Consider the following 19182-nt stretch of genomic DNA (forward strand, 5'->3'; position numbering starts at 1 on the left):
TCGGCACGTGCTCCGTGCGCGCCGAGGGCACTCGTCGCGTTCGGAAGGCGCTGCCGAGCTCGCGCTTGTCCCCGCTGGCACGGCTTATTATTACATTCGATGATGCATCTCCGGAAGCAGAACACGTACAGTACAGACTCGGTCAAAGTCACAATACTAACCACCAGGAGAGGGGCGATGAGTGGCATAACATCATACTACGACACAGAATTGCCCATCGATGCAAGACCAGTGATTGAATAGCAGCGCCGCGTCCTTTGCCTCTCCCGGTGTGCCGGTAGGGAGTGCTGCGCGATGAAATCATCACGACCTCCCATCCGCGTCCTTGATGGCCACTAATCAAGGTTAGGTAGCCTTACCCAGGGCCTTGCTCTCTGGGTGAAGCATTGCTCCGCGCGTCCCCATTGAGCCAGATGCCGCGCTGGAGCTTTCCGTTGTGATGCTGAACAATCACTCAAATCTCGAATGCAGTAGAGGCACTGGTAGCCAGGGACGAAAGACAATGCTCTGCGTGTTGACTGCATTCGCATCGTATGCATGATCTCTTGCGAGGTGCTCTTCGGAACCTGCCACTTGTGCCCTGAGGGAGGCCCCCTCCGAGGATGATTGCGGGAACACTCCACCCGCATCGTCGCGTAATGTCCCGCCAGGCCTCGCTACGATCCACAGGCGCATTTGGTGAGCTTCTTCAATGAATGAATGCATAAAGTCTGTCCGGTCCTCGAAGTACCGCGGAGTGGGTTAGAAGCGTACTGTAATGTACTGCACCGCGGCACTGGACGGCACCAAACCTTGTTCTATGGAGCCTGCCAACCTAAGCCAAACCAGTCCTCTGCCGCCACACACTCTTGCACCGCGCCCTGCTGCGCGCACCACCCTCACGTTCGTGGCAACAGAGGCGTGATTGTTTGCATGCATCTCGACTGCCACCGCCGTCGCACACCAGCCCACGCTCCCGCCCACGCCCACGACCTCCGCCGCCGCCAGCTTGCCTGCCTCTCGCTCTGTCCTTGACGCGCATCCTGCTGCCACCTCTACCCTGCTACCCTCCACCGCACGTGAGCCCGCGCGCGCACGCCCGCACATACATCAAACAACCGTTCCACCTCGCCATCTCTGCATTCCTAGTCTTGGTCGGTGCGGCGCCCGTCTTTGTCGCCGCTCTGGTCGCGAGCTCAACGTGAACAACACTGCACTCCACGAAGCTTCTGCTTGGGATCAGCACAAAGAGAACGCACGTCTCCAGTTCACACACCGGCCCCATTGGGATCCCGCCTCAGGAAACGAACCCACTCGACTCTCCCCCATGACCCTCTCAACTACGCTGGTTGACTGCGGGGGATAAGGAGGCATCCCTTCAAGACTGCTTCCTACTCAGGAGGTCATGTCGCCACCCATGGCGTCAGGACGGGAGGACTGGCAGCCACACCAGGCGTCTGACACACAGGAGCCCGGCCACCAGCGCACCGGATCCCGCTCGGCAAGGCCTCAGCTTCCTGCCACCGAGAGCGCCTTTCATTCGCGTTCCCACGTTGTCAATTTCAACGAGCCCCCCCGCTCACCCACCTCCGCCTCCACCGAGGGCCCCTTGAGCCCCTCCATGGCCGACAGAGTCTTTCCGATCCGTTCAGTCGTGTCGGTAGATCCCACACCAACCCCAGCGTCTTCCGCGAGTCGGGGAGACACCAGCTACTTCCCAATAACCCCAGCTGCACGGAGAACCTCCGGTACTGGCACGGAACTAGCTCAAGATCACACGCCGGGCCGGTCCAGACGAGGCAGCGAAGTCCACACATCGCCGCCGAGAGGCTACGCCGCCGCCGAGCGGCAAAGCCGCCAGAGCACATGGGCCACCACTTCAGACCCCCCGCAGAGACGCGCGCAATACAATCTGAACGACGCCATCGCCGAGACGGAAAGCATAGCCAGTGAAAAAGGCGACGTATCTGGCCCACCAAGCGAAAGGCCGCCGTCTGCCCGCGCACCCTCTCTCAAGAGCACCGACGAAGGCCCCACCCTTATGACGGCGCGGTTCAAGCATGTTGTCACCGAATCTGGACATGCTGTCATCACTGGGCGAGACGGAGAGAAGCTACAAAGATGCGAAGACGAGCCAATTCACATCCCCGGCGCCATCCAGGGGTTTGGTCTCCTCGTCGCCCTGGAGGAGCAGGCGGAAGGCAAACTCATCGTCAGAGTCGTTAGCGAGAATTCGAAACAACTCATGGGCTACACGCCAGCACAGCTTTTCGCGCTCGAGTCGTTCACCGACATCCTATCAGAGGAGCAGGCGGATAACCTGCTCGACCACATCGACTTCATCAGAGAAGAAGATGCGGATGTGGTCATCAATGGGCCGGAGGTCTTCACCATGACCATTCGGAACTCGCAGCGCAAGAGTCAAAAGTTTTGGTGTGCAATGCATGTCAACGATTCCCAAAAGGACCTCATAGTATGTGAGTTCGAGTTGGAAGACGACATGACGAACCCTCTTGTGGCACCTGGCGAGGCTACTCCCGACCTACCGGAAGATACACTCAACAGCCAGCCGACCGAGGAAGAGTACCAAGAGAGCACCCAGAATCTGAGCCGGCCGCTTCGGGTGCTGCGCAGTGCGCGGAAACGAAAAGGCGAGGCTGCAGCCATGGAAGTCTTCAACATCATGGCTCAAGTGCAGGAACAGCTGGCCGCTGCTCCGAACCTCGAGAAGTTCTTGAAGGTTCTGGTAGGCGTGGTCAAGGAGCTGACCGGCTTCCATCGCGTCATGATCTATCAATTCGACCAGGCTTGGAATGGCCGTGTGGTCACCGAACTCGTGGATCCCCGTGCGACAACGGACTTCTACAAGGGCCTCAACTTCCCCGCGAGCGATATACCGAAACAAGCGCGCGACCTGTACAAAATCAACAAGGTGCGCATGCTTTACGACCGATCACAAGAAACGGCACGCCTGGTGTGCAGGACGATGGAGGATCTGGAAAGGCCACTCGATCTGACTCACGCCTATCTCCGAGCCATGTCGCCCATACATCTGAAGTACCTGGCAAACATGGCCGTCCGATCCTCCATGTCGATATCAATCAACGCCTTTGACGAGCTGTGGGGTCTCATAGCTTGCCACACGTACGGCCCTCGAGGGATGCGCGTTTCGTTCCCCATTCGTAAGATGTGCAGGCTCGTTGGAGATTCTGCATCACGGAACATCGAACGACTGTCATACGCCTCCAGGTTGCAAGCCAGGAAACTGATCAATACCGTGCCGACGCAAAGCAACCCCTCGGGATACATCATTGCTTCCTCGGAGGATCTACTCAAATTATTCGACGCCGACTTCGGGTTGCTTAGTATCCGAGACGAGACAAAGATCCTTGGAAAACTGGAGCACAGCCAGGAGGCGCTGGCAATGCTCGAATATTTCCGCTTGCGACAAATCTCGAGCGTGATGACCTCCCAGGACATCCGGCTCGACTTTCCCGACTTGCGGTATCCTCCGGGCTTTACGGTGATTGCGGGACTCTTGCTCGTGCCTCTGTCCTCAGGCGGGCAGGACTTTATCGTCTTCTTCCGCAAAGGCCAATTGAGAGAGGTGAAATGGGCGGGCAATCCATATGAGAAGTCCATCCGAGAGGGCACGGAGGCCTTCCTGGAGCCGCGCAAAAGCTTCAGAACATGGACTGAGAATGTGGTGGGAAAGTGTCGTGAGTGGACCGAAGAAGAGATCGAGACGGCCGCTGTTCTTTGTCTCGTGTATGGAAAATTTATCGAAGTGTGGAGGCAGAAGGAAGCCGCTCTGCAGAACAGCCAACTCACGCGGCTGCTGCTCGCCAACTCTGCGCACGAGGTCCGCACTCCGCTGAACGCCATCATAAACTACTTGGAAATCGCGCTCGAAGGGTCGCTCGATCAAGAGACCAGGGACAATCTGGCCAAGTCGCATTCAGCATCGAAATCTCTCATCTACGTGATCAACGATCTTTTAGATCTGACCAAGACGGAGGAAGGCGGTGAGCTCGTCAAGGACGATGTCTTTGATCCCAGAGACACACTCGCAGAGGCGACGGAGATGTTCAGGGGCGATGCCAAGCGGAAGGGCATCACCTACGAGGTGCTCCACCTACCCGGTCTTCCCGCCCACGTCATCGGCGACGCAAGAAGAGTCCGACAGGCAATCAGCAATGTCACGGCAAACGCGATCCAGAATACGTCCGAGGGCTCCGTCCGAGTGGAGATGTCCATGGTGCGAAGGGAGGGTCAGAAGTGCGATATCGAGATTAGTGTGGCGGACACTGGCATCGGGATGAATTCCAAGAAGCTGGATCAGCTGTTCCGGGAGCTGGAGCAGGTGCAAAGCGAGGACGAGGCGCTGTCCACTGACAATATTGTGCCCGATGCGAAGGCTCTGGCCGAGGGCCCCAAGAAGGAGGAAGGCAAGGCGCTGGGGCTCGGGCTCGCGGTAGTGGCGCGCATCATCAAGAACGTCAACGGCCAATTGCGTCTCAAATCGGAGGAAGGCAAGGGGTCTCGCTTCGTCATTCAGTTCCCGTTTGATATTCCCAAGGCGGAATCCCACCAACAAGCGCTGGAAGAGGCCGCCAGCACTGGCTCCGCAACGCCGCAAGCCAAGCCGGCCTTTGGGCCGGAGACGCCGCCACTCGAGGGCGAGGTGACGCTCATCGAGCGTGGGAGCTCACTCAGGACACGGTCCCTCGATGGGAAATCGAATGCACTAATGTCGCGCAAGAATAGCTCCGAAAGCGTGAACAGCAAACGGAGCGTGGGCAGCATGAAATCTGCCCAGAGCAATCTGAGCTACTCCTCGGCGCGAAGTGGGAAGAGTGAAGTGGACAGACTGATTGAGGCGATTCAAGAACCTCATCGCGTGGATGGCTGGCATGGAGACAACCCAAGAAGATCTGCGTCATTCAACAAGGGCATCACTGGCGGGCGTGGCTCGTCCGCAAGTACCCCGGGTGCTTCCCAAATGTCTCTCGACCGAAGCCACATGCACGATGTCAGCAGTACTGCTTCCACCGGAAGTCCAGTCGGTCCATATCGAACCAGGAGCGTCGATGTCGCAGACTTTTCTAGCAACGCGCCCATGTCGCTCACCCAGACGGAGCGAGCATACCCGCATCCGGGCGAGTCCTTTGTGACCGATCAAGGTCAGCCGATCAGGCCTGTGCGAATTATGGGTGACGCAGTCATGTCTCCTGAGGATGAGCCGGCTTCGCTCAGCTTCCCCAGTCCTAGAACATTGCCTAGTAGCGCTGACCCCTTCGTCTCTGCCGCACCGTCAGAGGCCGATTCCGCAGAGAATATGAAGGTCTTGGTGGCGGAAGACGATCCGGTGAACAGCAGGATCATTGAGAAGCGGCTGAGCAAATTGGGACACGACGTCTCTTTGACCGTGAACGGAGAGGATTGCTCTTTTGCGTACTGCGATCGGAGCGACTCGTTTGATATCATTCTCATGGACATGCAGGTAAGTGCTGCGAGAGAGTGATAGACTAACACTGCAGATCACGCAGAGCTGACCGGTACCGTTCTCTTAGATGCCCATTGTGGACGGCCTCACTTCCACCAAGATGATCCGGTCGTATGAGAGGACGCATCCAGCTCACAAGCTATCGCCGCGTGCCGCGAAGAACAAACGGATACCGATCATCGCTGTCTCCGCGTCGCTGGTCGAGAGGGATCGCAAAACATATATGCAGGCCGGCTTCGATGGCTGGATCCTGAAGCCTATCTCGTTCTCTCGACTGAAAGAAATCATGGACGGGCTCGTAGATCGCGGGAAACGGGGCGAAAATCTCTACCAGCCTGGAGGATGGGAGCATGGAGGGTGGTTCGAACGGCCACGCAATGATGCCATTGTGTCTGAGACCCAGCCGAGTCAGCAACCTCCGACGGACGCTCTAGCGAGGTTCGTCCCGTCAAAGGGCGCGCAAGACGCTGCTGCGAGGGAGGACTCGGCACCGAAGGATGCGCACTAGGGATGCATTCATTTCTCGGACCGGATAAAATCCGCTTCGGATGGATGGAGGTTTGCCGGATGGTACAACTGGGTCAGACACGGTGCCACTAGAGCGAGGGAGGCGATATCGATTTTCGGCGCATCGTTGCAAGGCGGCGTTTGTGGCGGCGAGTGAGCATGAGGTCGGAGTCTAGGGAGGCGCATAGACAGTGGCAGCATCGGAGCGTCGAGGCGCCGCACCTCGGGGAAATCTGGATTGCATACCTGTCTGTGTTGGAGCGCATAGACGATTCCAAGCCATTAGTTGTGTAGTTGCATGAATCTCGCGCACGGTGAATATTCCGTGGTGTTGGTCGTGCTCACTTGGTGCCACGCTGTCCACATTCCCACGTGATGCCCCAATCTGCCTTATTAAGCGGGACGAGCAACCTCCAAGACCGGGAAGCTCACGTCGACTTCTTCCCCATCCTCGTCATCGCTTCCCGAGCATGCTGGGTCGCTGCAGCGATCCGATGCCATGGAAGCGGACTGGAATGAGGTATGAAATGAATATCAGCCTCGCGGGCATCCATCTGGCCCTCTTACTGGAGCGCTTGATGGGCATCGTATCGCCGGGAACTATCTGCTGATCATCTCCATTGCAGACTGCACGCATCACACTCCCCGGCCCGACTCCGAATGCGGCGTCCGGCCTCATCACGACCTTTGCGTTCGACACCGTCCAGGACCTGCTTTGGACTGGCAATGAATATGTGCGTCCAGCAATTGCTCGGTTGCTGATGAGCGCCTGCGACCCAGCTGACGCAATTCACAGGGACGCATTACGTCTTTCTACGGCGCCGAGCTGCAACGCCACACCTCCTATCGAGGCCATGACAGCACTGCGGGTCGAGGAGCTCGCGGCAGTGCGGCTGTAAAGCAGCTGTTGTTCTGTCAGAAAGGCATCCTGTCCATCTCCCCTCGCAGTGTGCATCTTTCCAATCGCAGAGGCCTCACGCTATGGCACATCAGCCAGAGCGACATGGTGGATCTTCGGTGCATGAGCTTCACCACTGCCGCCGCTACAGAAGTCGTCGTGGCCGGGTGTCAACGCGACATGTACAGAATCGACGTGGAGAAGGGTACCATTATTGAGACGCTGGCCCACGAACCTCACATCGCCTTCACGTTGATGCGATGGACCAACCAGTACATCTGCGCCGCTTCCCACGACGGCTCCATTCACCTCCTGGATACGAAAACCCTGTCTTTGGCTAACAGCTGGAAGGCCTATGCAGGCACGGTCAACGACATGGATGCTAGAGGCGACTATCTCCTGACCTGCGGCTGGGCGCAACAGCAGTACCAAGGCCTCGCGCTGGAAAGGCTGGTTCGAGTCTTCAACTTGAAAACGCAAAAGTCCGTTGCGCCAGTCACCTTCAGCCAGGGCGCCGCTTTCGTGCGCATGCACCCCAAACTCTCATCAACCTGCATCGTAGTCTCGCAAATGGGCGCCGTGCAATCCATCGACGTGCAGAATCCCGACATCCCGGTCATGCGATTCGTGCAGACCTTCGATGCGCAGCTGACGGGGCTGGAACTCATGCCGTCCGGCAAGGGATTTGCAATGGCGGATAGCCACTGTCAAATCACGCTTTGGGGCTCGCCTGCAAAGCTCCAATTCACAGAGTTTACCCAACCCATTGAAATGCCCGATGCCGCCGCGCCGGTCAAAAACATGGACTGGTCCCCGGACGTTGCCCTGAACCTCATCGGCATGCCATTCTACCGCGAGGCGCTGTTGTCCGGCTGGTCAAATGGCTTGGTCCACGAGGTAGGCGCTCCGCCCTCCAAAATGGATGGATCAATGTTCACTGGAATGCGGAAATTCGAGCACGGTCTGGTTGGGCCAAATCTGCACCACGGCCGACGCTATGAAGTGACCGATACAAGATCGCTTTTGAAGGATCCAAACTCGATCCCGGCCCCGAAGTTCCTGAGCGAGCAGAAAAAAGACGAAGATGGCCATTACGAGATTGAGCGCAGATTCAGCGAGGATATTGGCAAGACCTTGAAAGGCCTTACCCTCCAAGACAGTCCGCCGCTGTACTATCAACGCCAGAAAATGGCATACAGTAGGTTCGGCGTGGATGATTTCGACTTTCGCTATTTCAACCACACGCCCTACTCTGGCCTGGAGATCCACATTGTCAATTCTTACGCAAATCCCCTGCTGCAGGTGTTTCGATTTGCGAACGTCATCCGCAATCTGGCCCTGCAGCATACTGCTATGGATTGCCGGCTCGAACACTGCATGCTGTGCGAGACTGGCTTTGTGGTTGATATGCTGGAGAAGGCGCACGGGTTGATTTGTCAGGCTACCAACTTCTTCAAGGCCTTATCCAAGCAGCCGAATGCGGCCGCATTGGCGTTCTTGGAGGAGCACACACTCGGCACTCCCATGACCGTCATGATACAGAACCTCACCCGCTTCCTCCTCCCTGCTCTGGAGGAGAACTCTCGCCGAGTCAGTGGGCATCCGGGCGAAGTTCAGCTCGCTCTTGGTACTTTCGGCCGTGCATATAGCACATGTACGGCCTGTTTGTACGAAGATGCAAAGCAGGAAGTGTGGTTCAGCCAGGATCTGGTATATCCCAAGGGACCCAAGCACACCCAGCGTGCCGTCCGCCCATACTTTTCGAGACTCCTGAAGGACTCTGTGGAGCGGTATGACCAGCACCGTGGCTGGTGTATGCGATGCCAGAGCTACAAGGCCATTCGATCTCGTCGTGCGCTCATGAGGACCCCTGACGTTCTGATGATAAATGCAGCTATCCATACCAACGACGCAAGGCATTTGTGGGCGACTCCAGGCTTCTTGCCCAAGGAGATTGGCATTATTGTGCACGACGATCAGTTTTACTGCTACGAGGGTCAGGACCTCCAACTACACCTTCAGCGGCAAATCCACGACATTACCGTCTACACGTTGGTTGGCGTCATTGCTGAAGTGACAACAAATGAAGCCCAGCCATCCCACCTCATTTCCATGATCGATGTCGGCGTCTCGAACCCACCCGACAGTACACAAGGAGAGAACTGGCATCTCTTCAATGATTTCATGGTGCGACCGATCTCTGGGCAGGAAGCACTCCACTTTGACCCGCGTTGGAAGTTGCCGTCGGTACTCACATACCAAGCGAAGCAGATGTCTCATTTCATCGACGAAAGCTGGAAGTCGAAGATCAACACCAACATTCTGTTTCGCAGCGTTGCTCAGCCGGCCTTTAGCCCGGCGTATGAGTTCCGCGCACTCTCCTCCACTGACGCCTTCCCGAGTGCGCAGAGCCATTATGCCATTGATGCGGAATTTGTCCGGCTGTTGCGAGAGGAAATCGACATGGACGCAGATGGCCGAAGAGCGATAACTCGTCCGGCGCGCTCCGGCTTGGCCCGTGTCTCGGTCGTGAGAGGCGATGAGCCAGATCAGGCGCTGCCATTCATGGATGACTATATCGCCTTGGATGAGCCTGTCGACGACTACCTCACGCAATACTCCGGCCTGCACGATGGCGATCTCACCTGGGGCGTCAGCAAGTTCACGCTCGTCCGCTTGAAAGAGGTCTACAAGAAACTGTGGGTCCTGCTCAATCTGGGCTGCACCTTTATCGGCCACGGGCTCTCGAGCGATTTCCGCACCATCAACATCCACGTCCCCGAGGCGCAGGTCATTGACACGCAGGACTTGTTTTCGCTGGGCGAGCGCAGTCGGCGCAAACTCTCCCTCCGCTTCCTCGCCTGGCTGATCTTGGGCGAGGACATCCAGCAGAACATCACCGCCGGGCACGACAGTATTGAAGATGCTCGTGCGGCGCTGAAGCTGTGGCGCAAGTATCTCGAGTACGCAGAGGCCGGCATCCTCGAGCAGATCAAGGATGAGGTGTTCGTGAAGGGCAAGGCGACGGACTTCAAGGTGCCGGCGCGCGATGGGAGACTGCTTCAACCAGACACGCCTTTGGCTAGTAGTGCTCCTGGCACGCCGGAGAGGCGAATTGCTGCTGTAGCCCGGGTCACCACGCCCGCGCGTTCCGAGTTCGGAAGTCCCTTTAGGTGATGGAGAAGTCGGCCATGAAAGCATACGTGCATGGGACAGGCTGCTGGCTGTTGGGAGAGATTCTATTTGGTTGATATGCCGTTTAGGTACAAGCTATGATATTGCAGTGGAAGAAGTCAAAGCCGGGCTACCTGTATCGTTGCACCGCTTGTTGTTATCCCTGGCATGGGGAGTAGGTGTGATGGAAAACATTACAGTATCTATGGAAGCACTAGCTATGTCTTGCCACTGCGTGGCCTGCGCCCCCCTTCCTCTCAGCGTAATGGATACGTCGAATAGACCGGAAGACTAGTCAGCTGCCTTCAGCAAACAGAAACATGTAGCTCTCCATGGGAAGTTACGCTGATCGCTCGCACCGCTAGACGTTCCGCACGAAAAGAATCTCAACGATGCCCCTGCCGATTCTATGCTGCAAGTGCCGTGAGACGTCGCCCCCTTTGAAGCATCGCCGTGCTTGCGGAGTCCGGTTGCGGCTGAGGCGAGCATCCTACCATCTGACCTGCTTGCTGACCTCGGAACCTTTTGCATCCTTCCCCAAGCCTTGCGCCGCTTGACTGCCCTGCTTGCTGGCTTCTTCCTTCTAAGAATCGCCACCGCTGGGAGTGGTTGCCGATGGTGTGGCCGGTGCAGTACCCTCCGTCTTCGCAGGGGTAGCGCCGCGTCCACGGCCTCTGCCGCCTCGCTCGCCGCGGAAACCACCGCGACCACCACGTCCGCGGCCACGGTTGGTCTCCGAGTCGCTGCCGGTGCCAGCGCCGCCCGCGGACTGATACCCACCACGTGCGGCATCTGCTGCTCCGCGAGGAGCCCCCGATCCTCGGCTGGAGCCCCAAGTGCTTGTTCCGTAGCCACCACGGCCACCGGTGCGGTATACTGCCATTCTCACGCTCTTGTGCTTCTCTAGCGCCTCTTTCGACGGACTACGCTTGAGCACTTCCTGCATGATCTCGGGCGTCGCGAAGTAGGCAATCCAGGGCCCCTTGGCGCTCTTCTCCACATTCGTAATCTTCTCTGCGTCCTCTGCGGAAAAGAGCTGGGACTTGACTTCTTCGGCAGTGTTGAGATTGTAGGTGTTTGAGATGAAGATGCCCTTCGATGGCTCCTGGGGACCAGGAGATTGCTGAATTCCACCCTGTTTCGGGGTATCCGTTGGCTTTGGCGTCGCAGAGTTGGCTCCCGCGGTGCCGTTCGTGTGTGTGGCCGGAGGCAAGGTGGAGGGCGATGCAGTGACACCGTTTGCCGTCAGAGCAGACGTGTTCGGGCTCGGAGCCGGCTGACCAGCTGGGGTCTGTTTGTTGGTTTGCGGGGCCACTGACTGGTGTACCCTCGACTGCGGGGGTGGGGAGGCGATAGCAGCCGTTTGAGCCGCAGGTGCAGCTTGTGCTGCTCGAGGTACCTGCTGGGGTGGCAGTTGCTGAGCAGGAGTCGGAAGGTTGCCACCTGTCTGTGCGGGAAGGGGAGGCTGCGCTCGCTGTTGCTGCGTCTTGGCCCCACGATGGGAGAAATTGAAGCCTTGTGCCCTCATCTCTGTTCCTATGCGCCCCTGGTCGATGTCGAGAACGAGCCAGCCAAAGGCGGCATCCGCGAGGTTGAAGTTCCACATGTTCTTGAAGGCCGACTCGTCCACCTGTCCGTTCGGGGGCGGGCCACCACCAAAGGGGTTGCCCCCACTCGCAGTGGCCGGCATCTTGGACACGAGATCGAGGGCCTGCTGGAGCAACTTATTCTGCGCATCGTTCTCCGCAACGGCAGGCTCCACTTCCTGCTTCACCGTCTCCCACACATCGTTGAATTGGGCCTTGGAGGCGGAGAGCTTGCCACGGTAGTGATCCAGAGACGGATTGACGGAGAATTCGTTGTAGGAGGAGCCGTATCTGAAATGAAGGCCGGCGGAGATGGAGAAGTCGGCCTTGAGGGTGACGGAGAGCTGATTGAGCACGCCTTCTCGGGCCGGGGAGGCGTGTGTGATGAGGACGCGGGTCTCGGTGGGATCGTAGACACGATTCGCCGTGTCTATGAGCTCGCCAAGTTGTAGCAGGGTTGTCCACATTGTGCCTTGCCCTCCAGCGATGGTAGTGCGGCCTTCGCCGTTGTCGAACATCTTGTGCATGACCACCGCGCCGCCCAGGCCCAGCAGTCTGAGCTTTACCCCTCCCACATCGAGGAGGCGTGAGTGGGATTCGTCGATGACGTGCAGGTTGTCGATCTTGTACTCGCCCGAGCGCAGTCTCTCCAAAACGGCAACGTCTTCACATGCACCCCACACGGTGAAGACGGGGACGTCAAGCTTGAAAGTCTTGTTCAGGAACTGGGGGAGTTCGGAGAGCGGTAGACGCTCTCGCTGAAAGCGCTCTTTCACCGAATGCTGGTTGTGATTGCGGGCAATTTCCGCCTTGACGTGGTCGGGGAGGAGGGGCGAGTACTGAGCGACGTGCTTTAGGGTTCTGGATTGATGGTCAGATACGGTGCTGCGAGGCAGGGAAGGTGGCGGCTTACTTTTCAGCAATACGTTCGAGTGAGTGCTCATCGTAGAAGCCAAAGTCGCCGGTGTGGATGATGTAGTCGGCCTTTGCGAGGCGGGCCAGGTCGTTCAACTGGCGAAGATTGCCTGGTGGAGGGGGTCAGGGGGGGAGAGGTGATGAGTGTGAAGCTCCTCGGGTGACTGACCTCTCACGTCTGCTATGCACAAGACTCTCGCGTGACCTATCTGCTGCACGCGGCCTTGGTTTGGGTCGAGTGGGCGTGCGCCGGGCACGGGGCCTGCAACAGGGGGAGCGCCATTGGGGAGGTAGGGGGCTTGAGAGTGGGCGCGAGGGGCAGAGGGAGGGTGCTGCGTCTATCGTCAGTTTATGGCTTGTGTGCAGTAGCATCTGTGGCCACATACAGCCATGAATGAGGTGCAGCGTGCGGCGTCGGGGGGAAGTCTTCGGGGGTTTAGGTGAAGCGGAGCGGTGGCGCTCTGGTCGTCGGGAGTGAGAGATTTGTGTGGAGGAGGAGACGGCGAGTGGCGATGAGATGTGGGATGATGGGAACGAAGATGAAGAGAGAAGGGGGGGAAGGGGAAGAGGCAGCTGCTGGAACAGTTGGAACGTCGTTTGTCGCGAAAGTCTTAAAAAGAGTTTGTCTAGCGCGAGGGCGGCCGTGGTCAGTGGGGAGCCTGAGGCAGCAATGTAGGTGCATGCATTGCGGAGTGCGGAGGTCCCGGGACTGGCAAACATCACTTGCTCCGTCGCGCGTGCGAGCATCACGGGAACGACATCCATCGTGTCACAGCACGTGCAGCGGCATCCTACCTTTAGGATGATGATACTTTGTATTGACTCTACAGGAAATGCTGTGCGACCGGACGGTGCAGCAGCATTGTGTGCAAGTATAGACAGGCAGCATTGCCCCTGCAAGTAGGCGATTGGAGTCTTTGTGTCACCTTTTCTGTTTCATTCCACCAACAAACACTCTGATGCCGCTCTCATCAACTTCAATCACGAGCTCACTTCCTTCCTTATATTAAATTCGTTGAGACGTGGCGTACGAGATGGCTCACCAACACGTGGTGCTCCTTACCTTCCACCTCACTTCGCTTCTATATATCAACACATTGCTTGTCTTTCTTCCACTCCTCTCCACTATACTTTCACATCTCTCGACTGCTTCTATCCGACTCCGCCCTTCAAGCTTACACCTCTGCGAGCACTCCATACCGCTCACCGTCTACAGCGATCACCCCGCCCACCAAGACTCTAAAGCTACAATCGATTGCAACTCACCACAAGACCCCGTATAATCGCACAGTTCTACATCGTACACACGGGCAACATGGACTCGGCAAGATCCTTCTTCCCACCGGGGTACAACGCTCACGCATCCGACTCTTCCCGACGCAACGCCCATAGGCAGCCCGGCGGCAGCATATCGACGAAGTCCAGTGCCATACGCAGCGCGAACACGCCCACCAGCTCGGGTGTTCACCGAAGTTCAAACACGTCGGCAACTTCCGTTTCCTCCCACAGCACCAGCTACCCTCCCGTGGCATTCCACAGCTACGTGCCGAATCCTGCCTTCCAAGCCCCAAATGCATATCGAGGTCCCCCCAATACGCCAGAAAATTCGAGTGCCACAGCAAGCTCCAGCTATGTGTCACAGATAGGCTCGCAGGGCTTCGTTTATCCTCGCGATGGCCCTGGCCGCAATGCACTCACTCATCACTCTCGTCCGCCCCGAGCCGTCAGACTCGGGTCCAAGACATACACCATCGGGTCTGTCATTCAACCTCCCTCTGGCGGCAACACACTGATGAGCGATGGCGTGCGCATCATCATCGACTCCCACAGCAGAGACTTCGTGGAGAAGAGGCTCAAGATGCATTCCGCGGAGCAACGAGAGCGAGCCAACGCCGAGATGAATGCACTGCAGCAGATCCGAAGAGCCGGGGGATCTCCGCACGTGAATCAAATCGAAGATGCATTCTGGCAGCTTGGTACAGATCATGCAAGCCTTGTCCTTGACTTCTGCAACGCCAACACACTCGAAGCTTACATCGACAGTTGCCGACGCAAGAACGAGAAGATCGACGAACAGTTTTGCTGGCAGGCCATGGCACAGCTCAGTGCGGGGATTGCAATGTGTCACTACGGCGTGCCCGACCCCTTCAGCACAAGCGATTCGCCGGCAGACTGGAATGCCATCTGCCATCTCGACATCAAGCCGGCGAATGTCTTCATGGACACCAGGAAAAGCGTGGGGTACGAGAATCTCCCCTATCCCACTCTCATCCTCGGGGACTTTGGCTGCTGCATCACGAAAGACGACCGCATGCGGGGCAAGATCAAGTCGAACGTGCCACCGTATGGTACCGCAGGCTGGTTTCCTCCCGAGACAACCTACGCCGATCCCGGACCAAAAGGTGCATATGGCAAGCACAGCGACATCTGGCAGCTCGGGGGTGTGATACAGACAATGTGCCGCCTGATTGCCGTGCCCGACACCTACTACCTCGACACCGATCGACCGTGTGGCAGGGGATACACACCTCAGCTGGGCAACGCCGTGCGAATGTGCATGCACAAAGAGGCCTTCACGCGACCGAATGCCATCGATGTTGCGAAGAACGTCAAGCGGCTCAGTGGATTGCCGAATCGGCCTACTTGATCATGGTGTGGCACTGCTGTGTCGTGGTCGTACGATGCGACAAGGGCGAAAGGTTGTGTTTCAAAAGAAGCGAGCGGATAATAGAACAAGACCCCAAAAGTTCAAGTAGTTCTTATTGCTTTGATGGATTGCGATTACTGATGTGAATACCACGGTAGATACATTCGTACTCTTACCCCTTGATTGATGCATCTCATGCGTGAACGACGGGTGATGCTGTCATGTCGTCTATCAGACCAGACGTGTGGCAAGAGTCGACGAACACTTGTCCGCCCCCGTCACGAGGACATCGAAGGGAAATTGTTGTTGTGCTTGTTGTGGTCGTGCGACACATTTCGAGGCCGTCCGAGTGGTCATTGGCAGTTCGAGCTCCCTGCCCCACGCACCCGCGACCAGATGCCCAACTTGATCGTGGAGAATAAAGCCGCGGGCGGTTCGAGGGGTGACGTACCTCTCGTGTCAGGAACGCCTCATCCTTTGCCTAGGCTATTAACTCGAGAGCTTCCTTTTTTCTCTCCTCCTCCATTGCTCCGCACGACCAAGGTCTTATAAGTACTGCAGCGAGCACCGTGTAACACTGTTCCACCCTGCGAAGTGCGACGTCTCGAACCCTGCCCGCCCATCAGATCTCTCTTAAGCCGAACTGCCCCACGATCCCACAGCACCCGGTTCTTTTTCGCCGCCAGCAGTGAGTTGGTTGTCTTGACGTAGCGCACGGGCAATGCTCACGCTAATCGTCCGGAGCACAGAACGCGGGCTTGTTGACAGCCGATCGGTATAAGTACAGAGGTGCGGTCGTGGTCCAGGCCTTGAAGTCACTCCATGCCTGACGGCGCAAAAAGTGATCTCAATCAACGCCCTTCTCCCCTCTTCCGACAAGCCAGCGCTGCTCCTCCCGGTGCCGCCACCGACTTCCTCAAAGAGCAGATCTTCAAGCAAGAGAAGAGCAACTTCCATTCCTCCTCGTTGAACAGCGCCGTTGTCACCGTCGGCATGTCGAAACCCGTGAACAAGACCTCGCTCCACCCGAGTGGTGTGCAGTGAGTGCTGCCATCCGCTCCCATCCTGCACCACGAATGCTGATGACGAATGTACAGGCCGCATCCCGAGCACACGGAGCTCGAGGAGGAGTTGCACGAGAAGGCCCGCATTGACTACGATCGCGTTGCCATTGTACGTCGTTTACTGCATCAATTACCCAGCCCAATGGCCGTGCTAATACTATGCCCGCCAGATTGCCAACCCCGCCGTCTCGTCGCTCTACGAAGATGCTCTCGTCTACGAAACCGGCTCCGCCATGACCTCCACCGGCGCCCTCTCCGCCTACTCTGGAGCCAAGACCGGCAGATCTCCCGCCGACAAGCGGATAGTGAAAGAGGAAAGCTCGGAGAAGGATGTGTGGTGGGGACCGGTGAACAAGGCCATGACTCCTGAGGTAGGTGGAAAAAGACACTCCCGCAGCAACTGCGCACTGCAGCACTTTGCAACACCTCTCCATCACGACCGTCGGTTCGCGGGGCCTGGCCCCGGGAACGTCATCTTTATTGCCGAAACGCCCCCACGTCCCCGCAGTCTCGGAACATGTCGGAAGCCCAAATCACGTGACTGTCACGTGTTGTTGCGCACACATTCACCGGCGAACTTCATCTCACTGCATCTTTAGCATCACTCCCACCATATCGTTCATATTCTCGCCGCTAACTCTCTTTGCTAACCTCTTCCATCTCCACAGGTCTGGCGCATCAACCGAGAGCGTGCGATCGATTATCTCAACACACGCAATCGCATTTACGTTATTGACGGCTACGCTGGCTGGGATGAGAAGTATCGTATCAATGTGCGCGTGGTCTGCGCCCGCGCGTACCACGCCTTGTTCATGCGAAACATGCTTATCCGTCCCTCCCGGAAAGAACTGGAGAGCTTCCACCCCGACTATGTCATCTACAACTCGGGCTCCTTCCCGGCCAACAGGTACACCACCGGCATGACCTCGGCCACCTCGGTCGCCATCAACTTCGCCGAGAAGGAGATGGTCATTCTCGGTACCGAGTACGCCGGTGAGATGAAGAAGGGTGTCTTCACTGTCTTGTTCTACGAAATGCCCGTCAAGCATAACGTTCTGACCCTCCACTCCTCTGCGAACGAGGGCAAGGACGGCGACGTCTCGGTCTTCTTCGGCCTGTCTGGCACCGGCAAGACGACGTTGTCCGCCGACCCGAACCGCGCCTTGATCGGTGACGACGAGCACTGCTGGAGCGACAACGGCGTCTTCAACATCGAGGGCGGTTGCTACGCCAAATGCATCGGCCTGTCTGCAGAGAAGGAGCCGGATATTTTCAACGCCATCAAGTTCGGCGCTATCCTGGAAAATGTGGTCTTCGACCCCGACACCCGTGTTGTCGACTACGAAGATTCCAGCCTGACGGAGAATACCCGCTGCGCGTACCCCATCGAGTTCATCCACAACGCAAAGATCCCTTGCAAGTCCGATAACCACCCATCCAACATCATCCTCCTCACCTGCGACGCTCGCGGTGTGCTCCCGCCCATCTCCAAGCTGGACAAAAACCAGGTCATGTTCCACTTCATTTCCGGCTACACTTCGAAGATGGCCGGCACTGAGGACGGCGTTACCGAGCCACAGGCCACCTTCTCGTCCTGCTTCGCCCAACCCTTCCTGGCGCTGCACCCCATGCGCTACGCCAAGATGCTCGCGGACAAGATCGAACAGCACAGCGTCAACGCTTGGCTTCTCAACACTGGTTGGGTCGGTGCGGGAGTAAGTATCTCAAGGGAGAGCTTGTTGAGCTGCCTCGAGATCATTTGCAGCGAGACGTTCGCGTGGTGTTGCTGCCGCTGAAGCAACTTCGTGCAATTGATCCGAGCACTTGACTGGTTCTACCCATCACCCTTAAATGATATGAAACACTTGCTAATCCTCTAATACACAGGCGTCAACAGGCGGGTCCAGATGCTCGTTGTGCGTTGTTTTAACGTCCCCATTGAAGTGCTGATACTAATTTTCGTCCCAGGAAATATACCAGAGCAATTTTGAACGCGATCCACAGTGGCGACCTCGCCAAGGCTGAATACGAGAACTACGACATCTTCAACCTGCAGGTCCCGAAGACGTGCAAGGATGTGCCCGACGAGATCCTGAACCCCAAGAAGAGCTGGACCGGCAATGCGGACTTCACGGAGGAAGTCACCAAGTTGGCGGAGCTGTTCGTGGAGAACTTCAAGAACTACGAGGAGGAGGCTTCGGACGATGTGAAGAAAGCGGCTCCGCAGTTGTAAGCGGCGCATAAGAAAGTATTGGCGCTGGTGGTGCCGGATCGAAGTCACAAATTGCCGGAGTATCATATAAGTCACGTGCAAGGCTACTTAGTAATCACTTAGTACTCACACAAATTGCCCGATTAGGAAACACGTCTGCACCTGCATGGCATTACTGCTCACACCTTACCCGCGCCCTGATGTGAAGCACGCCCTCGGTGACAATCTTCTACACTGACTTCGCCGCTCGCACGACCGAGTTTCGCTTGTCTCGGATTGGACGGGAATCGCACATCATGGTATCTCGTTTCGATTTCTAGTAGATCTTCAACCGCGACCCGCCGTTCCGCTCATGCGTGCTCCACAACCACCATGGTGTTTGCGGCACGTCAAGAGTAGGCCAAATTCTGAAGGAAGTAGGGGTTTATACGGCTGTGGTTGATATTGTAAATCATCGATATGACGCTCGATACGTTTGAGGTAACAAGGCCACGTTCAGACTATGCTAGAGGAAGCGTAGTGCCAGTCTCTTCAATCATCTGCTCCCCGGCATCCGACATCTCGACGTCTTTCTCCTTCTCCACACCGTCTTTGGCAGCTTTGGCAGCTCTGCGGCATTTGGCCGCCTCAAGGACCCTTTGTGCCTCGTCGAGGTACCAGGAGGGAACTGCTCTGGACTAACGATCTTTCGAGC

The 19182-nt window shown here is 57.2% G+C and overlaps 5 protein-coding genes across 5 annotated transcripts; 4 read left to right on the forward strand and 1 right to left on the reverse strand.

Annotated features, from left to right (window-relative positions):
* Positions 1–1396: 1396 nt before the first annotated feature.
* BDY17DRAFT_246934 (uncharacterized protein) lies at positions 1397–5993 on the forward strand (the record flags this gene model as incomplete). The annotated part of the gene is made up of 3 exons (XM_033730769.1): positions 1397–4917; positions 4999–5482; positions 5553–5993. The coding sequence occupies 3 exons, from the start codon at positions 1397–1399 to the stop codon at positions 5991–5993; spliced, it is 4446 nt and encodes a 1481-aa protein (XP_033592031.1).
* Positions 5994–6491: 498 nt separating this feature from the next.
* BDY17DRAFT_247960 (ubiquitin carboxyl-terminal hydrolase-domain-containing protein) lies at positions 6492–10067 on the forward strand (the record flags this gene model as incomplete). Its single annotated transcript, XM_033730866.1, has 3 exons — positions 6492–6512; positions 6619–6726; positions 6789–10067. The coding sequence occupies 3 exons, from the start codon at positions 6492–6494 to the stop codon at positions 10065–10067; spliced, it is 3408 nt and encodes a 1135-aa protein (XP_033592032.1).
* Positions 10068–10647: 580 nt separating this feature from the next.
* BDY17DRAFT_308839 (uncharacterized protein) lies at positions 10648–12957 on the reverse strand (the record flags this gene model as incomplete). The annotated part of the gene is made up of 4 exons (XM_033735255.1): positions 10648–12511; positions 12564–12675; positions 12735–12897; positions 12952–12957. 4 exons carry the CDS (start codon positions 12955–12957, stop codon positions 10648–10650), a joined length of 2145 nt encoding a protein of 714 aa, XP_033592033.1.
* A 665-nt stretch (positions 12958–13622) lies between these two features.
* Positions 13623–15308, forward strand: BDY17DRAFT_293658 (kinase-like domain-containing protein). The gene has a single exon (XM_033733019.1). It carries the CDS (start codon positions 13881–13883, stop codon positions 15210–15212), a length of 1332 nt encoding a protein of 443 aa, XP_033592034.1. The 5' UTR covers positions 13623–13880; the 3' UTR covers positions 15213–15308.
* A 436-nt stretch (positions 15309–15744) lies between these two features.
* BDY17DRAFT_293666 (ATP-utilizing phosphoenolpyruvate carboxykinase) lies at positions 15745–18952 on the forward strand. The gene is made up of 8 exons (XM_033733020.1): positions 15745–15900; positions 15962–16001; positions 16055–16252; positions 16310–16385; positions 16447–16647; positions 16945–17991; positions 18164–18192; positions 18245–18952. The coding sequence occupies exons 3-8, from the start codon at positions 16206–16208 to the stop codon at positions 18507–18509; spliced, it is 1665 nt and encodes a 554-aa protein (XP_033592035.1). The 5' UTR covers positions 15745–15900; positions 15962–16001; positions 16055–16205; the 3' UTR covers positions 18510–18952.
* The last annotated feature ends 230 nt before the right edge of the window (positions 18953–19182 follow it).

This window comes from Neohortaea acidophila (assembly GCF_010093505.1).
Source record: "Neohortaea acidophila strain CBS 113389 unplaced genomic scaffold BDY17scaffold_3, whole genome shotgun sequence".
NCBI classification, from domain to species: domain Eukaryota; kingdom Fungi; phylum Ascomycota; class Dothideomycetes; order Mycosphaerellales; family Teratosphaeriaceae; genus Neohortaea; species Neohortaea acidophila.